The following is a 25726-nucleotide window of genomic DNA, read 5'->3' as shown; positions in this document are numbered from 1 at the left end:
AGTAGAAAAATAGATTCTCTCATTAGCTGACTCAATAAATAGTTTGGATTCTCTTTGAGGACTGTAGAGGGCATCATTGGTCTGTGTTTTAGAAGGTAACCACAGATTCTGTGATTCAAGTCAGCAAGCAAATAAAGTACTTTTTAAATCGCTGGCTCATTCCCAAATTGTCATGAAATTCTATGTGTGTGTCTAATAGCTGTGTTCATGCCTGGATCCCTAACCTGGTATGCACGTGTGTAAGTAGATTGTTTCTGCCTTTCAGTTCTCCTCACTAGTATATGCTTCCCCACTAAATGTTGCTCTGGAAAACAGTCACTGTAACCAAAGCTATCGAAAGTGGTCTCTAGGAAAGCTTTTCTGAGTGACACAAATGGCCTCTTGTGAGCTTCTCTTCCAGAATAAGAAATCTGGAAATGATGGGCTGAGAGTAAGAATCCGCTTTGTCCTAGAAAAGCTTTGGAAGCCTAGCCCTGGTCCTGGCAGTAAAACCAGAAGGGTTCCATTGGGACTGCGAAGAAGTCCTTGGTGACATAGCATTGTAACGGTTACCCTTCTTCCCACTCAGTTTTCCTCATTGTTATCTCTAATGTCAGTTTGTGGGACATGTGATTAAGGAAGTCAGGAGTGGGGGGGGGGGATTGAGTGCCCTTGAATTTGTAGTCCTTCAGAGTTCCATGTAAATGACTTCCCACTGAAATAGCCTAGATGTGCTGTAGTCTAGTCATTAGCTGAATAATGAAAAAATTCACAGTGTTAATTTACTGTCCTTTTAGATACTTCTTTGGTAGTAACTTCTTAGGCTACCCATGATTAAGTAATATAGGAAATTAAGCCTCTGTGTGCGTCATTTTGTCACATGTGATATAGCATGTGACAGTAACTTTCTGATTTTAGACTATTAGGAGACTTCATTAATAAATAGTTACCCTATTCACTCACACGTACACATGCTCACACACATTTGATGTAGTTTGTAAGTGTGACATGTGTGAACAAAGAAGGTTATGCTGTGCTGTTTGTTCCACAGAGGTATAGCAACCTAAAGATTCTTGTAAGGAATGTACCAGCTCTAGCATCCCAGTTCTCATTACTTGGGATATTTACTATGTACTGGTTACAAACGTTGTCATAAGATGGGATGTTAATAGTATGTCTGTGATGTCATTTGTATGACATAGAGATTATAGAAATAATCTATTCATATTACTCTACATTTTTTATAGTACTTCTTGAAATTTAGATCATCAGGGTTTTGAAAAAGGATTCTAGAACAGGAGACTAGCATCATGCTTTGCTTAGGGTTCCTAAATTCAAATTTTGGTTTCACTTGTGCAAGTCAGATGACTGGGTGAATTGTTGTGACCTCTCTGAGCATCTGTTTCTTCAATTCTGAGAAGAATGACAGCATTATCTCTTTCATCATATGCAAAAGAATTTCTCAAATTTCTTCTGGTTATCAAGTTAATAGTAAAAGATAAAACTCTGTGAAAGTTGTTAGAAAAATAATATTTTACTCATGTTATAAGTCCTTAGTAATTATTTTACAGTGACATTCTGTATAGGATTAGAGGGACTTGGCTTTGACTTATTATTTTTTCCTGGTCTCATAATTCTTTGGAGTGAGGACTAGTCTAATTCTTTTCATATGTGAGGACTTAGTAAGTTTTTGTTTATCTTTGCCATGCAAGGATCTGGGTTAGGAACTAGAGACACAGACCAGGCTGATTGTCTGTCTTTATCCAAAAGTGGTAGGTTAGTGCAGTACCATACCAATGCATTCTGCATAGCTGAGTCATTATTAAATGAGGACAGACATTTGTTCTTCTCTGTTTCTGGATGGGATGCTGTGGCAAAGTCATAGTTCAGTCAGTGTTGGGTGCTCTCGTTGTTTGTCAGTTTACACTGTGGGCTACAATGGCAGGTGGCTAGGATTAGAAGTCAAGAGCACTGGATTTTAGCGTTTGCTATTGATTCCTGACTAGAGACAAGTCAGATAGCTTCTTTTGTTTTAGTTATCAATGTCTGTGTAACAAAGCAGTCTCAAACTTCTCACAATACAATGGGTCAGCAGATCCAGCCAGCCAGTTTTTCTGCTTTACTTGGCATTGCCTGGGGTCACTTACTTAAATGCATTCAGTTGCCACCTGGGCTGCAAAACCTGAAAAGACCTCACTCACATGTTCAGCTGTTCTCCATGACACCTCTTTTCTCTTCCCAAAGTATCTCATCATTCAATAGTCTAGCTTGAGCTCCCTTACAGCATGGCAGTGGCTTTCCCAGAGAACATGCAAGAGGAAGATGTTGGGCTTCCTAAGGTCACCTCTGTAACTGGCAAACTATTCCTTCTACCATGTTCAACTGATCAGCACATCACAGTGCCCAGAAGAGGAAATAGGTTCTCTCTCTTGATGGGAGGAGCAGTGTGCAAAACCTAAGGAGGGGAAGAATTGTTGGTGCCCATCTTTGGAGATTGTTACTATAGTTATCAGTTAAATGAGGTGTTGAATTAGGGATCTCTACAGCCTAGTATCTAGCTTGACATTTTCATTATACTGAAAATTATTATTTGAGAAATTCTTTTGCATATGCTGTAGTGGAAAGAATTTGGACTTTGGAGGAAGAAAGGCCTAGGTTGAAATTGGGGTCTTAATATTGACTTTGCACTGGGAAGTGAATTAAGTCTTAGTTTTTGTACCTATCTGTTAAATAGGGCTAATTAATTAGGGTTAATGTTAACTCATTTCTAGGATAATTGTTCATCTTAGCACAGAATTATCAGAAAGTATCAACACGCTCCCTTTAAGGTCTTTTTAAAGCCACTAGTAGCTGAAGACATAAAAGTCTTTTTGCTTTTGCTTAGTGTAAAGATGTTCAGGTTATTTAGTTATGTATCACGGTTACTAGGATATTTTTTCAAGACCAGGAGTCCAACCAAAATAATTTTGTTTATCTGTTTTGGTGCTATAAATTATCCTTAAAATGTTGTTGCTGCTAGGAAAGTAGACTTAAAAATAAATAACTGCATAGTTTGGAAATTCATTTTGGGCTGTGAATAGCTGAGTTGTGTGGCTTTCGGTTAACTTTTGTCTAGAAGAAAGTAAAGCTTCACAGGGTCACCAGCATTGAACCTAATTATCTTGGATGGTGGTAATGCTCAGCCTGTGGATCAGGTCTAATAGATGATACTAGGGCCACACACTTCTCCTATGATGCATGGTCAGGATCACCTGCATCAGAAGGCTCAATCCCACTACCATGTACATCCATAAGAATGGGACTGTACTTAGAATAAGATATATTCCATGTTTGTATAATTATATTAAAATGGATTCTGCTGTCATATATAACTAAAAAGAACCAATTTAAAAAAAAAAAAAGCTCAGTGACTAATGGGAGTAGAATAAAAGAAAGAATGTAGACACTAAAGGACTGATTCTGAATGTGTATTCCTAGACCAATAGCATCAGCACCTCTTGTACTAATTACAATATTTTCATCAACTATTATTGTGAGGGTTAAACAAAATGATGCTTACAGTGTTTAACACAGTCTCAGGTAACCATTTTAATAATATTAGGCATTATCAATAATACTCATCATCATCATTAATAATAAATATTAATCATTGAGATTAATATTTTTCTGTCAATGTGTTTCACAAAGCAGCTTATTTTGTAATTTTTTAAAAAACTATCAGAATTATGATTAGTTCATTTTAAAATCTTCTGGCAAGTCTGCTAGACTAATTGAATCACAAGTTGTCAAGAGTTGTTAGGCAAAGTCTGAAGATGCTACTCACAAGGTCTAAGACAAAAGAAGATAGTCTTCAGACTAAAGTATTGGTAGGTCATATAATCATTCAGGTATATGTAAAGTCTGAACATTTGTAGTAGTGATTAATGCCATTTAATGAGTCCCCAGGCAATGTCTAAAACTCTGAAGTTTGCTTTGAAGAGTTATTCCCTCTCTATGCCCCACTTTAGGTCTCCATATGGCTGTTTTCTTTCTTTTTCTTTTTTTCACTTGTGGTCAAATAAAGACCATGGTTAACCCCAAAAGGAAGCCCAGCTGAGCTGTGGGGGCCTCAGGCCACAGTGCCTGGGCCAACACAGGGCCTCTCCATATCTGTCGGCTGCCTGTTCACTTCCTCTTTAAGCTATTCTCTCAAAGTGAAAAGTTGTTTGTTTATTCCATCTTCGGGGCCTGCTGATTCAGAGGTGGTAGAGGTGCACTCTGGGATGACACAGTTACTTACCTTGGCTGGTGCCTGCATCCAGAACTGGAAGCCTTTGCCTTCCTCCAGGGAGCTGTGGGTTCAGGCCAAGGCCAGTAAGAGACAACTGGTCTAGAGACCCTCTGCCCTGAGTTTTCATCAGTATTCCCTGGAAATACTGCATTATCTGGAGGCCCTAAGCCAGATCCCTGCCCCTGCTCCAATCTGAGCAGCTTACTTGCCTTTGGTTCGGTGTATTGAGGTCCTGCATAGAATGAAGGGGGGTCATGAAGCATACTACAAAGCCCTTATGTAGTCCAGCTCCTTTTGGGGTGAGATGAGAATCCCTGCAGATAGAAGATGAGGATCTCAAAAGTTGCCCAAGAAAACTTACACTTAGTATTTTACTTAGAGGCCTAAGAACTAGATTGGGCTGGTGTAACTCGTACTCGAGCTCTTTAGAAGGAAGTAACGAACCCACACAAACTCAACTGGAACTGAGAAAGGGTATTTCATGATGTGGGAGCACGAGTGACTCAGTGCACTGACGTAGGAGTGCTGTTAAGCTTCATGATGGCCTGGAGATGGCTTCAGGCTGCTCATAGTACTGCCCATGGTCCTCTCTTGGAAAGTGGGATCCTGGTCCCTGTGTCTTCCTTGTTATTCTCCCTCTGCTGGCCTCTGCTCCTCTGTGCACATTTTAGAACACAGTGGGTTCTTCATCTCTCATTGTAGGCTATTAACATAGCCTACAGTACTGCTGTGCTTTCTTATCCACTAGCAAACTGCTGGAGATGAGTTTGGGCAGGGTCTGCCTTTGCTCCATTGAATATGTACATACCCAGCTGCCTGTTCACTAGGGCATGACAACTGTCAGTAAATAGGGCACAAATTCCTCCAATTAATACAATAATAGTACTTCATGGTTTAGAGACTTTACTATACATTTCTTCTTGGCAATCCCATAGATAGGCCTTATTACCGAACATGATAATGAGTGCTCAAAGTTTATGGAGAGGCCTCAGGGGCATCCAAGAGGTAGCTGAAATAATCTGACCCTTGAGAAGGTTCTCTTGGTTACTAGGGATGAGAACAATCATAATTACTTCTTTATTAACAGTTTGTAACTTGCTTTATTATTGGAGTGAATGTTGAAGCACTTTAAGATTGTTCATATCCCTCAATGTGTGTATGCTATGGTAACTAAACCAAGATACTGAAAAAAATCAAGAAAAGTATCAAAGAGGATTTTATTCTACTAGAATTTCTGAACATCTACTCTATAGATGACATTGTGAGTCAAGAAAGGACCCAACCTTTAAAAGCATGAATGGGGTCTTCAGTCTTAAATTCTGAAGCATCAAAATGCATCCCACAGTCCCCTAGTCAGCTATGAGTCTGCACATTTGCTTTTGACTCAGCATTCCATGTGTGCTTCCTCCAGTGTGTGAAACCACAGAAAATGCATCTTAGTTTTAGTATTTTTAATTGCCACCAAGTAGTGCTGCTAGCCACTATGCAGAGTCTTCCAGCAGCTGATGAAATGCTTACTTTTTAAAAGGTTGCCCAGTGGAGTCAGACATGGCTGTATCAGTTCCGTTGCTGCTTGCATCTCCGTTTCACTTCCCACAATGACTGATTCTCCATCTGCCATGACTGTGCATTCCTAAGGTGATGCCCTGTTGTTGGTGACTGAAATGTTTATTTTTAGGAAAAGCTCAAATTATCCAGAGAACTGGGTGCAATGGCATACACATGTAATCCCAGCAATTTAGGAGGCCGAGATAGGAAGATGGCAAGTTTGAGGCCAGCATGGGTAATTTAGTAAGACCCTGTCTCAAAGTAAAAAATAAAAAGGACTGGGGATTTAGCACAGTGGTAAAAGTCCCCTGAACTTTAAAAAAAAAAAAATATCCAGAGAAGAGCGCCTTCTGTAAAATTTATATAAATTAGCCTCTTGCTTCAGGGATCATGAAGAATGGGTGTGTGTGTGTATAGATTTTAAAAGAAAATCTCTAGAAAAACTTAAAACTATTAGGAATATGATGAACATTGATGTACCCATTCATTAACCCATCTTCAACATTGTGGACAAATTTTAGATTAAGTGATATTCAAAATCACTGCTGGTTTCAAAAAGTGAATGGTAGATTTTTCCAGATTTCAGTACTATTAGTAATTTCATACAAAACCAGAAGAGTCTTATCTCTTTCCTTCAGTCTTCAGTGTAAGTCTTAAGAAATATTGTTACAAGTACAATAGAGATCTTATCGGGGAATTAATGTGGATTTTCCCATTACAAGAATGGATACTGAAACTATTAATGTTGGGTACATTAGGTTCTAAAGATGACAGTGTACCTTAGGTTTCTGACTTCATTTTGAAGAGTAGTCTCATTGGGGTATTTCACAATAGTCAGATGGATCAGACTGCTTCTCCTACTTGTGGGAGCTTGATTCCTTCTTCCCAGTATTGGGATAAAAAAATGTCAATCTGATGGAGTCCTACTCTCTTCTGAGGTTATGGCAGAGCTCCTGTATTAGGTTGCTTCTTACTGAGGACATGTAGGGCTGGGCTAGATCTGGATGCCCTCCTTGTTATTAACCTTTGCTTCCCCCAAATAGCCATTTCCCACTCAATGGAAGGAAAGAAAAGCATATTTACAAGAGGGGACAAATGGCTGAGGGAACTTTTTGGGAGGTGATTGAAATGCTCTAAAACTGTAAATTTGCTAAAACTCATCAAGCTGGAAATGTAAGACAGATGAACTTATGATATGCCAATTTACCACAATAAAGCTGTTATTTATTTATTTATGTTTGTATTGATGGAGATCAAACCTAGACCCTCTCTAAGCATGTGGTGAACAACTGAGTTACACTTCCAGACCAAAGCTGTTTATTAAAAAGTGTGTTTATTCAATGTGCTTTTTTTTCAGAATTAGAGGTCTTACTAAGAATTTTCAAGATGACAGTTATTCTCTAGTCCCAACCATACACTGTTCATATTTATTTTTTCATTAATTTATTGTGATGGAGAAGTAACATCAAGGAAATAATTTTATAATTAGTGTGAAATGGGTTAGTTTTTTCCTCTTTAGTTTTACTAGCAAACGAAATGATTATCAGGAATATTCTATAGTACTGAGTGATTCATAAATGAAAAAGTCCTACCAGAGTGTTTTAAAAATGCAAGTTGGATTTAATTAATTCCTGACTAAAAGAAACCAGAAGCAAAAAGGGAAATATTTTAAAGTAATGCTTTTCCAAAAAGATTCTGTGATGATAATAGGGTTTAGAAGATGCTACCCCAAAATGTGGCATGTTGCCAATTGTGAAAACAGCAGAAGTAGGAAGGTCACTCTCACCTTCCCCTACCCTTCTCCCCTGAAGCAGGTCATAAAACCTAGGAAGGAGTTTCTGATCCTTTCCTGAAGCAGGTCATAAGCCTTTACTGGAGAAGTGCCCTCCCTATACCCAGAGGAAAAGAACATCCTTATCTCTGAAGACAAAGGGTCACAGAGAACAACCTGAACAAACATGCCTTGCTCTTTCCTCCAGTTTATTACCATAAGATCATTCTTCTTTATCCAGCAATACTTTTCCAAGACTATCCACTTCTACATCAAACCTAGCATAAAAAAACACAGGTTTACTTGTTTGTTCAAGACTTCATTTCCATATGAATGCTCCTATATCAGGTTAAATTTGTATTAAATAAATTTCTATGCTTTTCTCTAGTTAATCTGTCTCTTGCTATAAGGGCCTCAGCCATGAACCTAGGGTGAGTGAGGGAAATAGTTTTTCCACACCGACAGTGAGCTAGCCCTTTATTTATTCACACTCATGGTAGAATGTAGTCTAGTAGAGTCAAATCTTAAGTTTTTTAGTTTATAAAAGTAGATATATTGTCACCAAAGGAATTTAGAAATGACTTTTACAATTTTTGGCAAGGAGTTACATTCACTTATTTAGGAAGTATTTATTGGGCGCTCACCACTCTGGTGACCAGTTAGTGGTAGAAAAAAAGACATATGGCAAGCTTCCCATAGGTCAAGCCTTCAGAAATCAGGTGGGTGAAGACCTTGGTCTGCTCCTCACTTTGTGAGGCACTGTGGGAGATGAATTGTGAGGTCTTTGAGGGAAGGCCTATGTCTTATGAATTCCTTTTAATGTCTCTAGTCTTTTGTATATTACTAATACTCCGTAATATACAAAAGACTAGAATGATAGAATAAGTAGAATGTTGTTCTCGTCCTCAAGAAAAGAACAATTTAGTTGGGATACTGCTGTGGTTTCAGTATGGTTTGTCCCCACCAAACTCACGTTGAAGCTTGGTCCTGAATGCAGCAGTGTTGGGAGTTGGGGCCTAGTGGGAGTTGTTTGAATGGTTTCATGGCATCTGGTAGGACAGAGTTCTTGCTCTGGTGGGACTAAGTTAGTTACTTGTGGGGGCAGGTGTTATAAAGTGAGGATACCCCCTTGTGTGTTTTGGTCTTTTTGCACACGCAGTATGAGGCCCTCACCAGAAGCTGAGTAGACACCAGCACCATGCTCTTGGACTTCCCAGCCTGTAGAACCATAAGCTTAAGTAAACTTCTTTATTAAAAAAAAAATAAATTCCAAGTCTCAGTTATTTTCTTAAACAGAAAACAGACTCAGATACTTAAAAGCCATGCCAATATGAAAACGATAGCCAACAATAGGGTGCTATATAATCCCAAGTATTTAAATTGTCCAGGTAATGCCTAAATAAGAGGACAGTAGTGGCTTAGACTGTTCCAAAAGGCCTGTAGAGTTGGTGGTACCCAGATGGATATACCCGAATCTCTGATGAAAAACAGGAGAATCCACCCAAGTATGGTGCATGCGCACAAAGACTGCATAGTACAAATGAAAGTGGGTTGTATGGGGACCATGAAGCAGGGCTGACTTAAGCCAAGGGGAAAATGAGTAAAGGGATTAGATGGAAAGAGTGGCTGCAGATTGTCCATGGACTTTATTAAATCCCCCTCAGGCTCTGTTTTTAGGCATTTGTAAATCAGTGAGTTTTTGAGTCAAAAAATGATTAAATTGAAATTTGTGAACTAGTTGCTAATTGACTAGATGGATGGTATGGATTTTGCATCTCTGTGTGTAAGAGTCTTATATAATAAGAGGTTATTATATTTATTTGCTCCATTTTCTAATTTCCTGACACCTTTGCAAAAGAATTATCAACTCTTCACATTTTTTTTTTCTTAGTAGGTAGGGATTTTAACACAGTCTTACAAATAAGAACAACAACATTTTATTTGGAACATTCAGTCAGGAGTTCACTGATGGTATATACTATGCATAGCAGTGCAGAAATGAGGAAATACTGTGGAAAGGCTGGTTAGACTGTTAGAAAGGTAGCAATGAAATGTTACTGGAATTGGGAAGGAAGAGAAGGCATTGCCTTCTGCTGAGAACAAAAACTGAAAGCGATGTAACCTGATTCAGGCACTTGCCTATATATTTTCTTTAATTCTCAAAACATCCCAGTACAAATTTTAATCCCTAATAGGAGAAAGAAGCTTAGTGGGCTGATGTATATGAACATAAGCATTTAAGTCATAAGTTTGGATGAATTGCAAGGAAGGAATATAGATAGAAACCACAGTCAGTTCATAGGAAATAGGTCAGTGTTGTTTACATCTTGCCTATAGCTGGAGCTGCTCAATATCCCTGTATGCAAAGTCTAAGGTAATTAATAGTCCCTTAAACACTACTTGAAATCAATTTAGTTACATGATACTTTCAACCCTCACATTTTTTTTAGAACATACAAAAATTGCTCTTTTCAAAGGATTCTAATCTGAAAGAACATTTTCCTATTAGAACAAAGCTCTGCCCAGATCTCTGCATTCAAACTTGTTTCTTTCCAGTACTCAAATAAGGGTACAAGTGAGCACTGATTGTTAGTTCCTTTGATCAACTGATTCTTATTCCAGTTCTTTGGGCCTTAATGTCCCAGTAGGTAATCAGAGAATTGAGTTAGAGTAGCTTACATGTCCTTCTCCTCCAAATGTCTGTCCTCTGTTGAAAATAATTTCTTAAGACAATAGCTCTTTGAGGGTTAAAAACAACAAAATCGGCATCCAGTCTAATCCTGCTCAGCTTTTATTTGTTCTTCTTCTTTTTTTTTTTTTTGAACTATAATAACTTGTTAGATCTTGTGCAGTAAAATGTAATTCCTAATTTTCCAAGACCAGCTGTAGATTAGAATTCTTAAGGCCTCCTTAATGGAAAGGGTGGGTAATGTGTTTGTCAAGAGGCCACTTAGAGAAATCACTTCCATGTAATTTTTAATACAGTTCTTTGGATAGACTTTTTATGACTCAGTATTACAGATGTCATTAATTTATAATGGAAAATAGTGAGACAATGTGACAGTGATTTTCATATTCAAGAATACTTAGGCAGCAGATCGAGTGATGATTGAATAGTTCAAACAGAGGCTGATGTAAAAGACCACTAACCTGAAACACAGATACCGCAGCTGAGCTGGGGAGCCTCAGTACCTCTGACCATTCTTGGTGTTATCAGTCAGGTGGCAGAAAGAAACTGAAGCCCATTGGAAATATTAGGCCCTCCAGATCTCAAGAAAACTCTACACCTGAATTTGCTTTTCTCTGCAGGCTAAAGTGCATGAAAAGGGCTATCTTGAGCAATAAGGAATATTAAATTTAATGTTTGGTTCCTCCATGGTCATATATCCACATACTCTCCTCTTTTGAATACTGGACATTTTAGAGATGAGGACAAACCTATTGCAATAATATTTTGGGCATTTGTATGAAAGAGGAAGTTAAACATTGGTGAACATTCATGACCAAATGGGATAGTAGTTTTCCTGGTGGTTAAATGTTTTGTTGTCTTTTACAAGAAAATGAACTTACAGGTGAAAGTCATGTCTGGCTTTTTAATTGGGGTCTATCGTTTGTGGACCCCACAATGTCCAAGGAGCAGAAAAATGTTATGAATGTGAAAGGCCATTGAGTTATGTTCCTAGCTCTTGTTATAGGTATTATTATGTACTCCTAAAAAGGTATGTTGGTGTTCTAACTTTAGCATATGTGCATATTTGGAAAAAGGGTCTGAAAAGAGATAAATGAGGTCATTAGGGTGGTCCCTAATCAAGCATGACTAGTGTTCTTATAAAAAGGGGAAATTTGGGCACAGAAACAGATACATACAGAGAGAAGTGATGTGCGTATACAATGAGAATGCCATCCACAAACTGTGGAACATCAAGGCCACCAGAAGCCCCGAAAGAGGGCATGGAAATAGATTCCCCTCACAGCTCACAGGGAAACAACCATGCCAAAAATTTAATTACAGACTTCTAGCCTTCAAAATTGAGACAGTAAATTTCTATTGATTTCAGCCATCCAGTTTTTGGTACTTTGTTATGATAGTCTCAGGAAGCTAATATAGTCCTGATTCTCCCAAAGCCACAAAAGCAGGCATCTCAACCACTTGGACTTCTGCTTCCTTATTTGTAAAATGAAGTATCAGAATAGATGATGTCAGGACCTTCCCACTCTGACATTTGATGATTAATACTTCAAAAAGTGCATTCAATATTCAGCAAGTAATTGTTATATTTCTTAATATAGCTAAAATACACAAAGAATATGCTTTTTTCAGTTCCCAATTCTGTTCTTTTCATTGGGGAGTCATTGGCGATACTTCCCTTAAGCTAATATATTGGGCAAGGCTGTCCCTTCCAAATTGACACACTAAACAAATGACAGCATGTCTAGTCTGTATATGAGTACAATGTAAAACCAAATCACTATTATCTACTAGCTTGGGATTAGCATATTTTGGATGTCATTTAATGGACTGTTCTTCCCTAGATGTGTAGAATGATTTCTTGCACAGGCTTATTCTAGTTTTCTCAAAGGAACCTGCCACGTAGATACAGGTCATTCAGGTATTTGCTAGATACCTCACCTCCATAAATAGTAGCACAGCAGTATCCTGCTCATGGTGAAGTATTGTCACACCAGAGTTCATATCAGTCAAGGAGCTAGGTGTGGAGTCGGTTTTATCCTTTGGCTTGTCTCCAGGGTACACTTGGTCCACTGGTGTAGCAAAATCAAGATACTGTAGTTGGTGCTGTCCCAGAGGAATGCAGGAAGGAAACTACTACCAACCTCTTCTCCAGTGTCTTTCCTATGAAAGCTGCAGCTGAAACCACAGAGTTTCAGTTGAAATAATGCCACCCAGAACCTCCTCTTTAATTTTTTTTCCTCTTTCTTTCCTCTTGATCCCTAAATTGTAATGGGTACTTTTTTTTTTTAATATGCCTTAAGCTTTTTAAGAAAAAATAAGTAACAAATTGTCCTTTCTTAAAAAAAAAATACATAGGGGTGTGTGTGTGGGTGTGTGTGTGTATGTGTATATATATGTATGTATATTTGATTCAAAGGAAAGAAATCTTTAAAATCAAGCTATGTGAAATGTTTGATACCATTTACTGTCCTGAGGCACTCTCTGATTTTCTCAGAACCCTTCCATACTTATTGCTCTGCTGAAATGTCCCTTCTCCTCAGTCTGCTACCACAAAAAGACAAGGGGATAGGTTAGGTTCAGGCAAAGAACTTAAAAGAGCATTAGCCATGTTGGGGTGTGCCTGGACTGGCCTTAATGGTTCCTTCTGTTTTCTTTGTACTCAGGAGAGAAATGATTAACATGAGTACAGTTTCACTGTATTCAGCCAAGTTAAAGGTAATGATTTTATTCACATGTTTAATGAAGCTTAAAAATTACTATGTTATCTTCTGAAGATGTTTTTAACATATGCAGTGTTTAAATCCAGTGTCTGGTTTAAATTTTCTTCTTTGCTTCGTTCTACCCAACCCATACCCACACCTGTGCGTCTTTCATGAGTTAAAACACAGGGAAGGGCCTAAAAATATCCTTAGTGTTAATATCTAATTCTAAAGAGGCTCTGATGAATCACCTGTATGGATTATGAACAGCGTACTTTGAAAAACACCATCATGATGAAAGGCCTTCATACAGTCTCATGTAAACCTAAAAACATGTTTTGAAAGGAGATGATTTCAACATTTGAAGTAGTGGAAGTCTCTTTTTTTCTTTAAGCCTAGAACTTTCTTTGTGTAAGTATATAAAATTGTTTATAACTATTTATAATTTCATTTTGTTCCCAAATAAAACACAGTAGTTAAAGGATTCCATTTTGGATCCTTGCCTAGCTCTCCTCAAGCTGGTTCTAGGTCTCCACACTGGCTTATTGCAGAGGAGTGGTGACAAAGGAGATTGTTAACTTGATCTGGCCATGTGTATTCCTGTAACAGTTTTTCTTAGTGTCAAGTGTGAATCATATATAAAATGACAATGAATCCCATTATTATGTGTAATTATTGTCCACCAATAAAACATTTTTTTAAAAAAAAGAATGGATAAAACACGAAAATAAACAAAACACCCTCACCCTTTAAATTAAGAATCCTCTAATAGCACATTATTGGGGGTTGGTCACTCAGTTTTTGAATTGTCCTGACTCTAATCCCAGTGCCTTTTTTTTCTGGTGCTCTATTGTTTTTTTTGTTGTTGTTGTTGTTTTTGTTTTTGTTTTAATTTCTTTGTGCCTTTTCCAGAGGACCCCAGAGAGTGAGGAGCTGAAAACTCAACCCATCTGTGTTGCTGTTACTATTCAAAGTTGAAAAGATTTGTGGGTCTGTAGTTTGAGATTATTGGCCAAACTTAGAATTTCTTTATTTTTTTCATCATTGTTTGCTGTTTATTTTAGTGTCTTTGTCCATTTTCCTTCTTCCTGTGAACATGGCTCCTGGTGGTAAGAGCCAGTTTGCATTCATTCTTGGATTTGAATGCTCTGATTCAGTGGCTCTCAATGTGTTTTCTGCCACAACACAGATGGCTTTCACAGGCCTCACACACTCACAGGGCTGTATCCAGGGTTATGCAGAATTCTGAGCAAGCTCCTTATAATTCACCCATTACTTCCCCATTCAGGATAGTACAGTGGAGAGCACATCGCAAACAATGATTCTCTCACCTTGCAGTCAATTGGCTCTACTTTCTAAAAAAGCAATTTGTTACATAATTTAATAGTGACTCTTATCTTGCTTTAGTCATTTATGGATTTAATTGATGCTTAAAAATAATGTTTGAATGTGCCATTTTCCCCACATCCTACATTGCTGGTGGGACTGCAAATTGGTGCAGCCAATCTGGAAAGCAGTATGGAGATCCCTTGGAAAACTGGGAATGGAACCACCATTTGACCCAGCTATCCCACTCCTCGGTTTATATGCAAAGGACTTAAAAATAACATACTACAGGGACACAGCCATATCAATGTTTGTAGAAGCACAATTCACAATAGCCAAATTATGGAACCAACCTAGATGCCCTTCAGTAGATGAATGGATAGGGAAACTTTGGCATATATACATTAGCATTAAAAGAGAATAAAATCATGGCATTTGCAGGTAAATGGATGAAATTGGAGAATATAATGCTAAGTGAAGCAAGCCAATCCCCAAAAAACAAAAGCCAAATGTTTTCTTTGATATGAGGGTGCAGACACATAATAGCGATTGTGGGGGAGCATGGAAGGAACGGAGGAACTTTAGATAGGGCAGAGGGGAAAGGAGGAGGCAAGGGAGTAGGAATGATGGTGGAATGAGTTAGACATCATTACCCTAAGTACATATATAACAATGGTGTGAAAATACTTGAAAAATTGTGCTCTATATGTGTACTATGAAATGAATTACATTCTGCCATCATGTATAACAAATCAGAATTTAAAAAGTTAAAAAAATAATGTTTGAAATATTTAACAAAATAGGTAATAACATAAGGAACACCCTTGTACTCATTCCCCAATTTAAACATCTAACATCATAACATTTTGTCAATCACAGTATGATCCATCAACTCATCTTAAAGAAAATGAGGTTAATATGCCTTTATGTTTTCTCTTGTTTCTCCTTCAACTTCCCTTTATTTTCTCATTAGTTTGTACAGCCCAGATGGTTAGTTTCTATAGTCATAGTTACGATATTGTGTGATCGTGTCTCTTTCTGTAAATGTGTTTGATTCTGGGTCCTTCACTTCTACCCCCAATTCTCATTACTTTAGTGGGCTGGATCCAGAAGTATGCTCCAGATGGGATCCAGGATACCCTCTCCCCCAGGAGATGTGTTTTGTCCTTTTTGACCATTGTCTTGTGTTCTGACATAGCAACCTCCATGGGTGTCACTTGCTCAGATCTAAATTTCTTTACCTCAGAGCTTTTGGACTTGGATGCTGGGTTTCTGTTCTCGCGACTAAAAGGCTTAGGGGTCACTCCAGATAAACTGGGCTAACTGGGCTGCAAGAAATAACCATACAAGAGACACAAATACCTTTTTGTTTGGAGTCACTGTGACGGCTCCCCTGACTTTAAGGGTCCGCAGAAAGAGAGAGAGAGCTAGAGCATAGGCTGACCTCTTTTATTGAGGAGAAACTATTCAAATGAGGCAAGGGGTCAGGTTTCAGGGGGCTGAGTCTATCTTCATGATGTCCACTGTCAGCAGGTTGACTGACACCTGGGTAGGCCACACCCAAGGTCCCAGTAAGAAAAGGGGACACACACAAGGCACTTCCAGAAGATTCTACCCTGAACAGGGCAAGGGGTTATATTACAAAGAACAGGTGAGCATAGCTTCACCCATGGGGCTGTAGCAAGACACACCCATGCACGAGACACCGACCCTCGAACCCAAGAAGGGTGGGGAAAACTCTGCCATATTTCTGTGACTGAGCGCCTCAGCACCCAGCCAGGGAGTGTGACTCAGTCACATGCAAGGTTGGTCTCCCACACTTGCCTCCATTGTCATTTGTGGCAAAGCATGGATCATCTCAGGATTTCCTCCCTGACCCTGGATTTTTACCAGAAAGCCTTGAGTTCTAGAACCTAACCGCCTTTTAAGCAATTATGCTAAATTCCTTTTTCCTGAAACATGATGTGTGTTTTATATCTGAAAATTTCTTTCTTAATTTTAGAAGTAGTTTCTTTTTATTTTAAATTTATGTCATATAATAATTTGATAAATATCAAAGAATGTACATCATGTTTATATAAACTGTGAGGTATAATTTTTTTAACAAAATTTCAGAAACTCATCACCCAACATTATCAGTATCATTACGAAAAAAAATTGGATACATATTAAATTCTGTGTACATTTCCTCAACCTATAACTTTTCACCCACCCCAGAAATAACAGTTTCCTGAATTTGGTATTTGTTATTTCTAATATATGTTCCATTATTTTTCTAGAAGCAGATATGTCCATAAACAATGTTTGGTATTGTCTTACACATTTTCAAACTTAATTTAAATGGTTCATGCTTTCATAGTATTATTATGCTGTTTTCTTTTACCACTTATTGCTGTGTTTTCAGGATATAGTTACATGAATATATTTAGCTCTAGTGATGGATCTGTTGCATAGTTTTCCTCTTTGAACTATATGCCATTTATTTACCTATCTCTGGTGAACATTTAAGTTTTTCACAATTTTATACTATCTCTAGCAGTTTGTAGTGATGTGTGTATGTATATGCATTTGCACAAGCAAAGAGCTTTGAATAGAAGAGTTGGTTGCTCCAGGGGTTATGTCCAGGAATGGAATTGTTAAGCTTCAGAGGACTGCTCCTCCTCAGCTTCACCATAGTAGTTCATGCCTCCATAGTAGTTGTGCCACTTTCCGTGCTCACCAACTGTGAATGAGAATTTCCTTTTCTTTGTGGCCTTGGGAATTCTTGATACTGCTAGAATTTTTTCCTTTTACCATTATGGTATGAAATGAGATCTCACTGTTGGTTATTTCTTCTGTCAGTAGAAGGTTCTTTACTCATTCTTCTGTGGGATCATCTTTTTTTTTTTTTTAAACAGATTTATTTAGGAAATCAGATATACATTCAAAAGGGAATGCAGACTATCCCAAGAGAGAGATGTCTTTGTGGGGTGGGGGTGGGGAGTGAGAAATTAACATTTGAGGGAGAATGTGACTTTCTTAAGAGTAAGAAGTTTTGGGGAGAAAGCAAGGAATACACATTCAGGGAGAATGCAGACCATCTCCAGTAGAAGAGACAATCTCTGCAAAGGGAGAAACAGCCTGCAGCAGTATTTGATATAACCATTCTCCTGTATACTGATCTTGTATTACTTATATGTGTTGAAATACTCACCTGTGACTTGGCCTTTTATGTTTTCTATGATGTCTTTGTTGAGAAGAACTTTTAAATTATAATGTAGTCAGATTTATTAATCTTATGATTTGTGCTTCTTTGATGTCCTTGAAAATACCTTTCCAACTAAAATGTGTTCTTTATCTTTTTGAAAAATTGAGAATTTTGTTTTCTATATATATATATATATTTAATGTTAATGATGTTATTTAAAGAAAAAAATATATATATATGAATTGTAGATGGAAATGATACCTTTATTTTATTTATTTTTATGTGGTGCTGAGGATTGAACCCAGGGCTTCACACATGTGAGGTGAGCGCTCTATCACTGAGCCACAGCCTTACCCCATATTAAATTTTTGATTCACCTGGGACAGTCAGTCATCCCGTCCAAGTTCCACATCCATGTATTCAACCAACTGTGATTGAAAATACTTGAGGCGGGGGAAGGGGTTGCATTTGTACCAAACATGCACAGATTTTTTTCATGTTCTTGTACCCTAAACAATACAGTAGAATTACCATTTATATTATATGAGGAGTTATAAATAATCTGGAGATGATTTACAGTATAGGAGAGAGTGTGTGTAGGTTATATGCAAATACTTTGCTATTTTATTTAAGGTACTTGGTCATGTGCAGCTTTCTGTATCCTCAGGGAATCCTGGAAAGAATTCCTGATGAATGGTGAGTATATCTAGATTCATGTATAGATATCTACTTTTCTTAATTTCAAATGGACAGTCAGTTGTCCCAGAGCAACTTAGTGTTTCCCTCACTGATGTCTAATAATCTTCTGCCATATATTAAGATTCAGATAGATACAGATGTCTTTTCAACCTGTGTATTATTTATATTTTGTCTCTTCCCATGCCACTGACAATGATTTTGATTACTGTAGCATTTTCATAATACTTTAATCTAGCAGAACAAGTACTTCTGCCTTTTTCTTCATTTCAAAATTGTCTTGGCTACTCTGGGGCCTTTGATCTTCCTTAAAAATTTGAGATTTTGATTCAAGTAACATCGAGTTAATAGATTAATTGGGGAACATTGCAATTTTATGATTCTTAGTCTTATCTTTGAACAAGGCCCATAGAGACCTTAACAAAATCTTTTATTAGTCTTATTTCTAGGCATTTTGTTTTTGTTGCTACTGTAAATTAAATCTGTTTTGTTTTATAGTAGGATTTGGAGAATTATTCAGTTTTTAGATTGGTGTTGAAAGCACCCCTATTGAAATCTCTTTATTTTAGTAGTTTCTCAGATTCTTTGGAATTTTTTATGTAGATAATCAGCATGTACAAATAAGGTTAGTTAATCACTTTCATTCAGTTTATTTATTTATTTATTTATTTATTTTTAGCTGTGGATGGGCACAATATCTTTATTTATATTTTCATGTGGTGCTGAGAATCGAACTTTTACTGTGCCTCATACATGCTAGGCAAGTGCTCTACCACTGAGCCACAACCCAGCCCTTCATTCAGTTCTTATATATTCATTTTCTGGCTCTTGCATAGGATCTGCAGTACAATTAGGAACAGAAGAAGATGAAATGATTTTGCTTGTCCTGTGTCTGACTTTAATGTAAAGAATTTTAGTCTCACTTTTAAGAACAGTGTTTGCTTTAGGCTTTGATAGATAACCACTTTTCTATTTAAACCAGTTTCCTACTGGTCTGATTTGTCACCATGTGGTCTCATGAATGTTAAATTTTATTGAAGGTTTTTTAAAAAAAATTACTGTGATGATTACATTTTTCTTTAATATGGTTTTTTGTATTAGTAGATATTCTGATTTTTGTCAATGTTATTATTTTGGGATAAAGTTGGCTTGTATTTGCCAATGTCAAAATTTAGGATTATTGAAACTGTTTTATAAATGAGTTTTATCATTCTTTTTTTTCTGGACTTTGTTACTAATCTTTGTTACAAAATTAGGTAAGCCACTTCCTTTTTGGGATTGAATCCAGGGGTGCTTAACCACTAAGCCACATCCCCAGCCCGTTTTTATATTTTAGAGACAGGGTCTTGCTGAGTTGCTTAGGGCCTCGCTAAGTTGCTGAGTCTGGCTTTGAATTTGCGATCCTCCTGCCTTAACCTCCCAAGCTGCTGGGATTATGGGTATATGCCACTGCACCTAGCTAAACCACTGCTTTTTAAAGATTCTTTGATAAAAGTTTGTGATCATCTGTTTCCTGAAGAGTTGGTAAAACTCTTGTGAAATTGCCTGTGCCTGAGCTTTTGGGGTGGAGGATGGGAACACAGGCATTTGATTATTGGTTCAGTTTGTTTAACAATATTGGTCTGTACACATTTTAATATTTCTTTTGAGTCTGTTAGTAATTAATATAGAAAACCAGCCATTTATCCATGTTTTCAAATATCTTGACATAGAATTAATTTTCTCTTGTTAAAAAATCCTTTATTTAAGGTTATACTTTTTCTGTTTTTTCCTCCCTCTTACTTTCTCTTCTTCCCTTGCCCCTTTATCCTAGTCCAGTTTCTATAATTTGTTGTATTATAAATTTAATTTACTCTGGTCTTTTGTCTTTTAGAAAATGCACTCAATAATAGGGGGAGGAAAGAATGGGGAGATGTTAGTCAAAGCTTCAATTGGGAAGAATAAGTTGTTGAGATCTATTACATATATGATGATTATACTTAATAATAATGTATATTTGAAAATTGGTAAAAGTAAATTTAAAATGTCTCACCACAAAGAATGATAATAAGGTGATGGCTATGCTAATCAGCTTGATTTAATCACTCTACTTTTTACATGTGTCAAAGCATTATATTGTACCCAATAAAGATATAAGATTATTATTTGTCAATGAAAAAGAATATGGACTGTAATTTTATACCGACGCATAAATTTAATTGAATGTTACAGATATTTTTTGTTGTTGTTGTTAATACTGAGAATTGAATCTAGGGGGCTCTACCACTGAGCTACATTCCCAGCCCTTTTTATTTTTCATCTTGAAACAGCATCTTGTGATGCTAGCCTCAAACTTGTGATCCTCTTGCCTCAGCCTCCCAAGTTGCTGGGATTCCATTGCACCTGGCTAGATGTTGTAGATCTGAATGTATAGTGCTTTCATCATTGTCAAAGTCTCAATATTATGTGATTTTCATTGTTACTTGCTCTTCAATGTGATTTAGGATTACATCTTATTTTATCAAAGAAATAGTTTTTAATAACACTTTTGGAGCTGAGGAGGTAGCTCAGGACCCTTAGTAGACCCTTACAAGAAAAACAAACACCCTCCCCCTGCATTTATATTGTCAATTTTTAATTTAGCTGCCTACATTATGGTACATAATTTACTGACACTTCCTATCTGACCTGGCACATGTTCAGCTTTTGAAAATATTCAGTATACAATTGAAAAGATTTGACATTCTGTACTTATTTATTTTATATGTTTATTTTTGGTACCAGGAATTGAACTCAGGAGCACTCGACCACTGAGCCACATCCCCAGCCCTGTTTTGTATTTTATTTAGAGACAGGGTCTCACTTAGTTGCTTAGTGCCTCACCGTTGCTGAGGCTGGCTTTGACCTCATTATCCTCCTGTCTCAGCCTCTGTAGCCACTGTGATTACATGAGTGGGCCACTGCGCCTGGCTGACATTTTATATTTATTAAATGCAGGATTCTACATAAATATCAGATCAATTAATTTAATTATTAATTTATTAATTTCATTGAGCAGGTATTTTGCCTGAGTCCCCAGCTTTTGGTAGTATTTTTTTTTAAAGAGAGAGAGAGAGAGACAGAGAGAGAGAGAGACAGAGAGAGAGAATTTTTTAATATTTATTTTTCAGTTTTTGGTGGACACAACATCTTTATTTTATTTAATGTGGTGCTGAGGATCAAACCCAGTGCCCCGTGCATGCCAGGCGAGCGCGTTACCACTTGAGCCACATCCCCAGCCCTTGGTAGTATTTTTGATTATAGATTTGTCACTCTCTTTTTATATTTTGTTTTTTGTAGTATATATATTTTGAAGTGTTTCTAAGAATAAATGTTCATGATTATTCTATCCTCACAAATTTTTATATTGTGTTATTAGGTATTCATCTTTAGTGAGTACTTTTTTTCTAAGATTCTATTTTGTCTGGAGTTAATATTTCTCCATGAGTTTTTCTTTTGCTTAACACTTGCTTTTCCAGTTCTTTCTGTGCATTATCTTTAGTGACAAATAGGTGTGTTCTTCTGTTTTTCTTTTTGCCAATTATAATAATCTATACCTATTCATAGGTGGCATGTGTTGCAAATATGGATGTAATTGGACTTATTTCTTCTTCAGTATATTTTTTACTTGACATTTTCTTTATCTTATTTGTCCACATTCCTGACTTGTGATTTTACCTAACTTTTTTGTTTTCTTCTACCTTGAAGTCCTCTTCTGGTTTAGGATACATCAGTAGTAAGTCTATTATTTTACACACTACTCTTAATTCTCTTTTATTATGTAGTTATGATTAAAGTAGCAGAAAATCTAATTTGAGAGGTATATTTGTTGTCCCCCACCCCCTTTTATAACAAAATCTGGCATTAGACCTGTCATCAGGGAGCCGGAGTGCTTCTGTCTTTTGTATTGTCGCCCCTTAACTCATGATGGGTTTTTTTTTTTCCCCTCCTGCTTCATGGCTGTAGTGTGACTGTTACACTTCCAGATATCACATGCATGTCCTAAGCTGAAAGAAATTGGGAAAAGGCAAATGGGAAAAGAAAGGTATGCCCATTGGGAAGTCCCCTTTTGTGGGAAAAACAAAGACTTTACTGGGAGTGCTACCTAAGAGACTTCCATCCTGTTGGCCAGAACTGTGCCATGTGGCCTTCTGTAACTGGAAGCGGCTAGGGAGAAACCCAGAATGAGGTTTGGGGTCAGACCATCTAGTGTCTCTGATGCACATTTTGTTTCAAAATTTTCCAACAAACTCATAAGTTATTCAGTATTTCTCTCCTTTTTGTATATGACCCAGACTTAGCTCATTTTATTTAAACATTAAACAACTTGCCAAGTGTTTTCTTAACGCAAAGTGAAAAGGTTATTGATTCATACCAGATCCCTGATGTTTTCCCTTCCCTTTACTTATTCTCTGGCTCAAAAGTTTTAAACCTGATTTATCTGTCATTGTGATAGTTTGTAGATACTTTCTAAAAATTGAGCATTGTCACAGGGGTGCTTCAAAATTAGAATTTATTGTGTCATGTTTATTGGCACTTGTGGCATGTTTTTTTTTTTTTTGATGACAGAATTTAAAAATGTAATTGTCCTTTATACCCTGTTGTAATCAAGTCTGTTGTTCTTTATTCTCAAAATTCCGATTTTTACAATTTCCATATTAAAATTCATTTTGAAAATCATCCAATTTTTAAAAATTTCCTGTTTTAGACAAATTTGTCATTATATTCTACTCTGTCTATATTATGGCAATGACAATATTTTTGGCCTCTTTTTTTCTAAAGAGGAAGAAGAGTGCCATTGGACAGTATGTTCTCACTGAAGATGATTATGGCTAAAAATGAAATATGTATTTTAGATAGTAAGCCATCTTCACTCTATAATTTGTATCTCTATAATAATCATTATTATCTCTCTTTCTCTCGTTTTTTTCTTCTTCAGTATTTGACCTTTCTTGCACATGTTAGGCAACTGCTCTATCACTGAGCTACACCCCCAGCCCTTTCTAAATTTTATTTTGAGACACAGTTTTGCCAAGTTGCTGAGGCTGGCTTCAAGCTGGTGATCCTCCTGCTTTAGTCTCAGTAGTTATTATTATCTTAACTATATGTGTGAATATGTTTTTATTTTATATTTACTGATCTTAACTAGTTAATTTCTTTAATGGAAAAATGTGGGTCTAATATAGATTTTCTCCTTTGATTCTTTATATCATCTGTGGTTTGGACCTTTAAGATTCACTTTCTTTTTTTTTTTTCTCCATTTCTAGCATATTTATACAAAAATAAGCACTGTTATATTGTTTTGAAGGTAACCTTTTCCAGTCTGGTTATTGTAAACTTTAAAACTATTTTCTTGTCATAAAAATAAAAATCATTGAGTTTTACAAACTAAAAAAATAGGGAAAAAAGGTTCTAAAAATAAAAATCATCAAAGATATTTAGAGATGTCTCTATTAACATTCTAAAAAGTGAGTGATGTGACACATACACATACATTTAAAATGAAATAATACTAAATGCAATACTCAGCCCCAGACCTTCCTAACCCACCTGAGTTCTAATACTTCTTTTTTTAAAAAAAAAATTTTTATTAGTTGCTCAAAACATTACAATGATCTTGACATATCATACATTTGATTCAAATGGGGTATGAATTCTTATTTTTCTACGTGTACAGATTGCAGTATCACATTGGTTTCTACAGCCACATTTATACATACAGCCATACTAGTGTCTATTGTATTCTGCTGCCCTTCCTATTCCCCCCTCCCCTCCCCTCCCCTCCCCTCCCCTCCCCTCCCATCACCTCTCTCTACCCAATCTACTGTGACACATTTCTCTCTCTTTTTTTTCTTCCCCCTCACACCATCTTATATGTAATTTTGCATAACAATGAGGGTCTCCTTCCATCTTCAGAGGGATTCCCCTCTCTCACATTCCCATGCACCTCTTGTCCCTATTTAATGGTAATCTTCTTCTCATGCTCTTCCTCTTTGCTCTGTTAAGATTCACTTTCTTAAATTAGAGATACTTATCTGTCTTGAACTTTGACTCTGAGTACAAAAAGTACCTTTGATGTGATTTCAAGTACTGATGCACACGCACAGCATGTTCTCACAATATATAAAATTGCTGACATTCATACGTGATGGAAGCAGAAGTGTTTCATTTTGTACCATAATACACCTTGCTTTATTCAGTTCTAGGTTATTCTTTATATCACTTAAAATGTATTGGTTGTAAATTAGTGAGCTCATCTCAGGACCCACTAACAAGTTGCTGTTGGAGTAATAGTGTCACTCTTGTATATAATTTCTATGAAGGCTAATGAACTCCTGCTTTTCGCTTGTATTACTAGCACAAGAAATATTCAAGTATAGTAATAGTAATGTCTACAGGTAAGAGAAATTTTCTCATGTCCCTGAAAACACTGAAAGATTTATTCATGAGAAGGAATTCATTATTTGTTTACATACAAAGGATAGCATAGAATCCATTCAGTCTGATATAAAATATATATTTTTAAAAATATTTGTTCTAGTTGTAGGTGGACACAATAACTTTTATTTTATTTTTATGTGGTTCTGATGATCGAACCCAGTGCCTCACACATGGTAGGCAAGCACTCTACTGCTAAACCACAACCCCAGCCCCATAAAAGATATTTTAAAAGCTTATCTTCTTTTTCAGTGTTTGTAAATTTTTAAAAATTTTATGTAACATTTATATATATTTAGGGAGTATAATATGATAATTTGGTGCATGTATATGTTTCATAATGATAAAATCAGTATAATTAGCATCTCTGTCTTCTGGAACATTTATCATTTCTATCTGCTGGTAACCTTCAGGCTTGCCACAGTCCAGCTGGCTGGGCAAAATAACCGGGGGGCGGTGACGAACAACTTGTGTAGATTGATACAGCAGGAGTGGGAGCCGTTTATTGTAGGACAGGAGTGGTATATATACATTCCACACAGCTTATCTTAATTAACATAAAATAGATACAGCAGTCAACCAATAAGGAATCTCCACACTTAATGGCTCGCTGGCATTACTTCACAAATTACTCCCTCTGGCAAAATGCCAGGCGCCATCCAGACTTGTTTACAGACTCTAACACAGGCTCTGTAGTTATTTTGAAATGTATCATAAATTGTTACAAACTAGTTACTGTACTATTGAACAATAGAACTAACCTCCTATCTGTATTTTGGTACTCTGTGTTCCTTCCTTCCTTCCCCTTTTAATCTATGAACACTATTTTACTTTTCTCTAACATCGACATTTTTTTAGCTTCCACAACTGAGTGAAAACATGTAGTATTTTTTCTGTGTCTGGCTTATTTCACTTAACATGATGTTCTTCAGTTCCATCCACATTGCCACAAATGACAAGATTTCATTCTTTGTTAATGGCTGTAAATCTTTCCATTGTGTATATATTTACATTTTCTTTGTCAACTCATCCATCAGTGGATACCTTTGTTGATTCTGTGTCTTAGCTGTTGTGATAGTGCTGCAGTAAACATGGGAGTGCA

General features: G+C 36.7%; 1 protein-coding gene across 5 annotated transcripts in view; it reads left to right on the top strand.

Moving 5' to 3' along the window:
• Slx4ip (SLX4 interacting protein) overlaps positions 1-25726 on the top strand; it is a 191895-nt gene that overhangs the window by 29209 nt on the left and 136960 nt on the right. For 2 of the 5 annotated variants that reach the window (XM_058575570.1, XM_058575569.1), the window contains one exon: positions 18106-18168. The exons of the other annotated variants lie outside the window; for them this stretch is intronic. In XM_058575570.1, the coding sequence (XP_058431553.1) occupies positions 18166-18168 (3 nt within the window). In that variant the 5' untranslated portion in view covers positions 18106-18165. The remainder of the gene's footprint in view (positions 1-18105; positions 18169-25726) is intronic. 5 annotated transcript variants of the gene reach the window in all.

The sequence above is a fragment of the Marmota monax genome, unplaced genomic scaffold (genome assembly GCF_021218885.2).
Source record: "Marmota monax isolate L192 unplaced genomic scaffold, Marmota_monax_Labrador192_F-V1.1 WCK01_AAM20220418_F8-fsc00014, whole genome shotgun sequence".
NCBI lineage: Eukaryota > Metazoa > Chordata > Mammalia > Rodentia > Sciuridae > Marmota > Marmota monax.
Note: the sequence above shows the minus strand (reverse complement) of the source record. Positions and strands in the feature narration are given on the sequence as shown.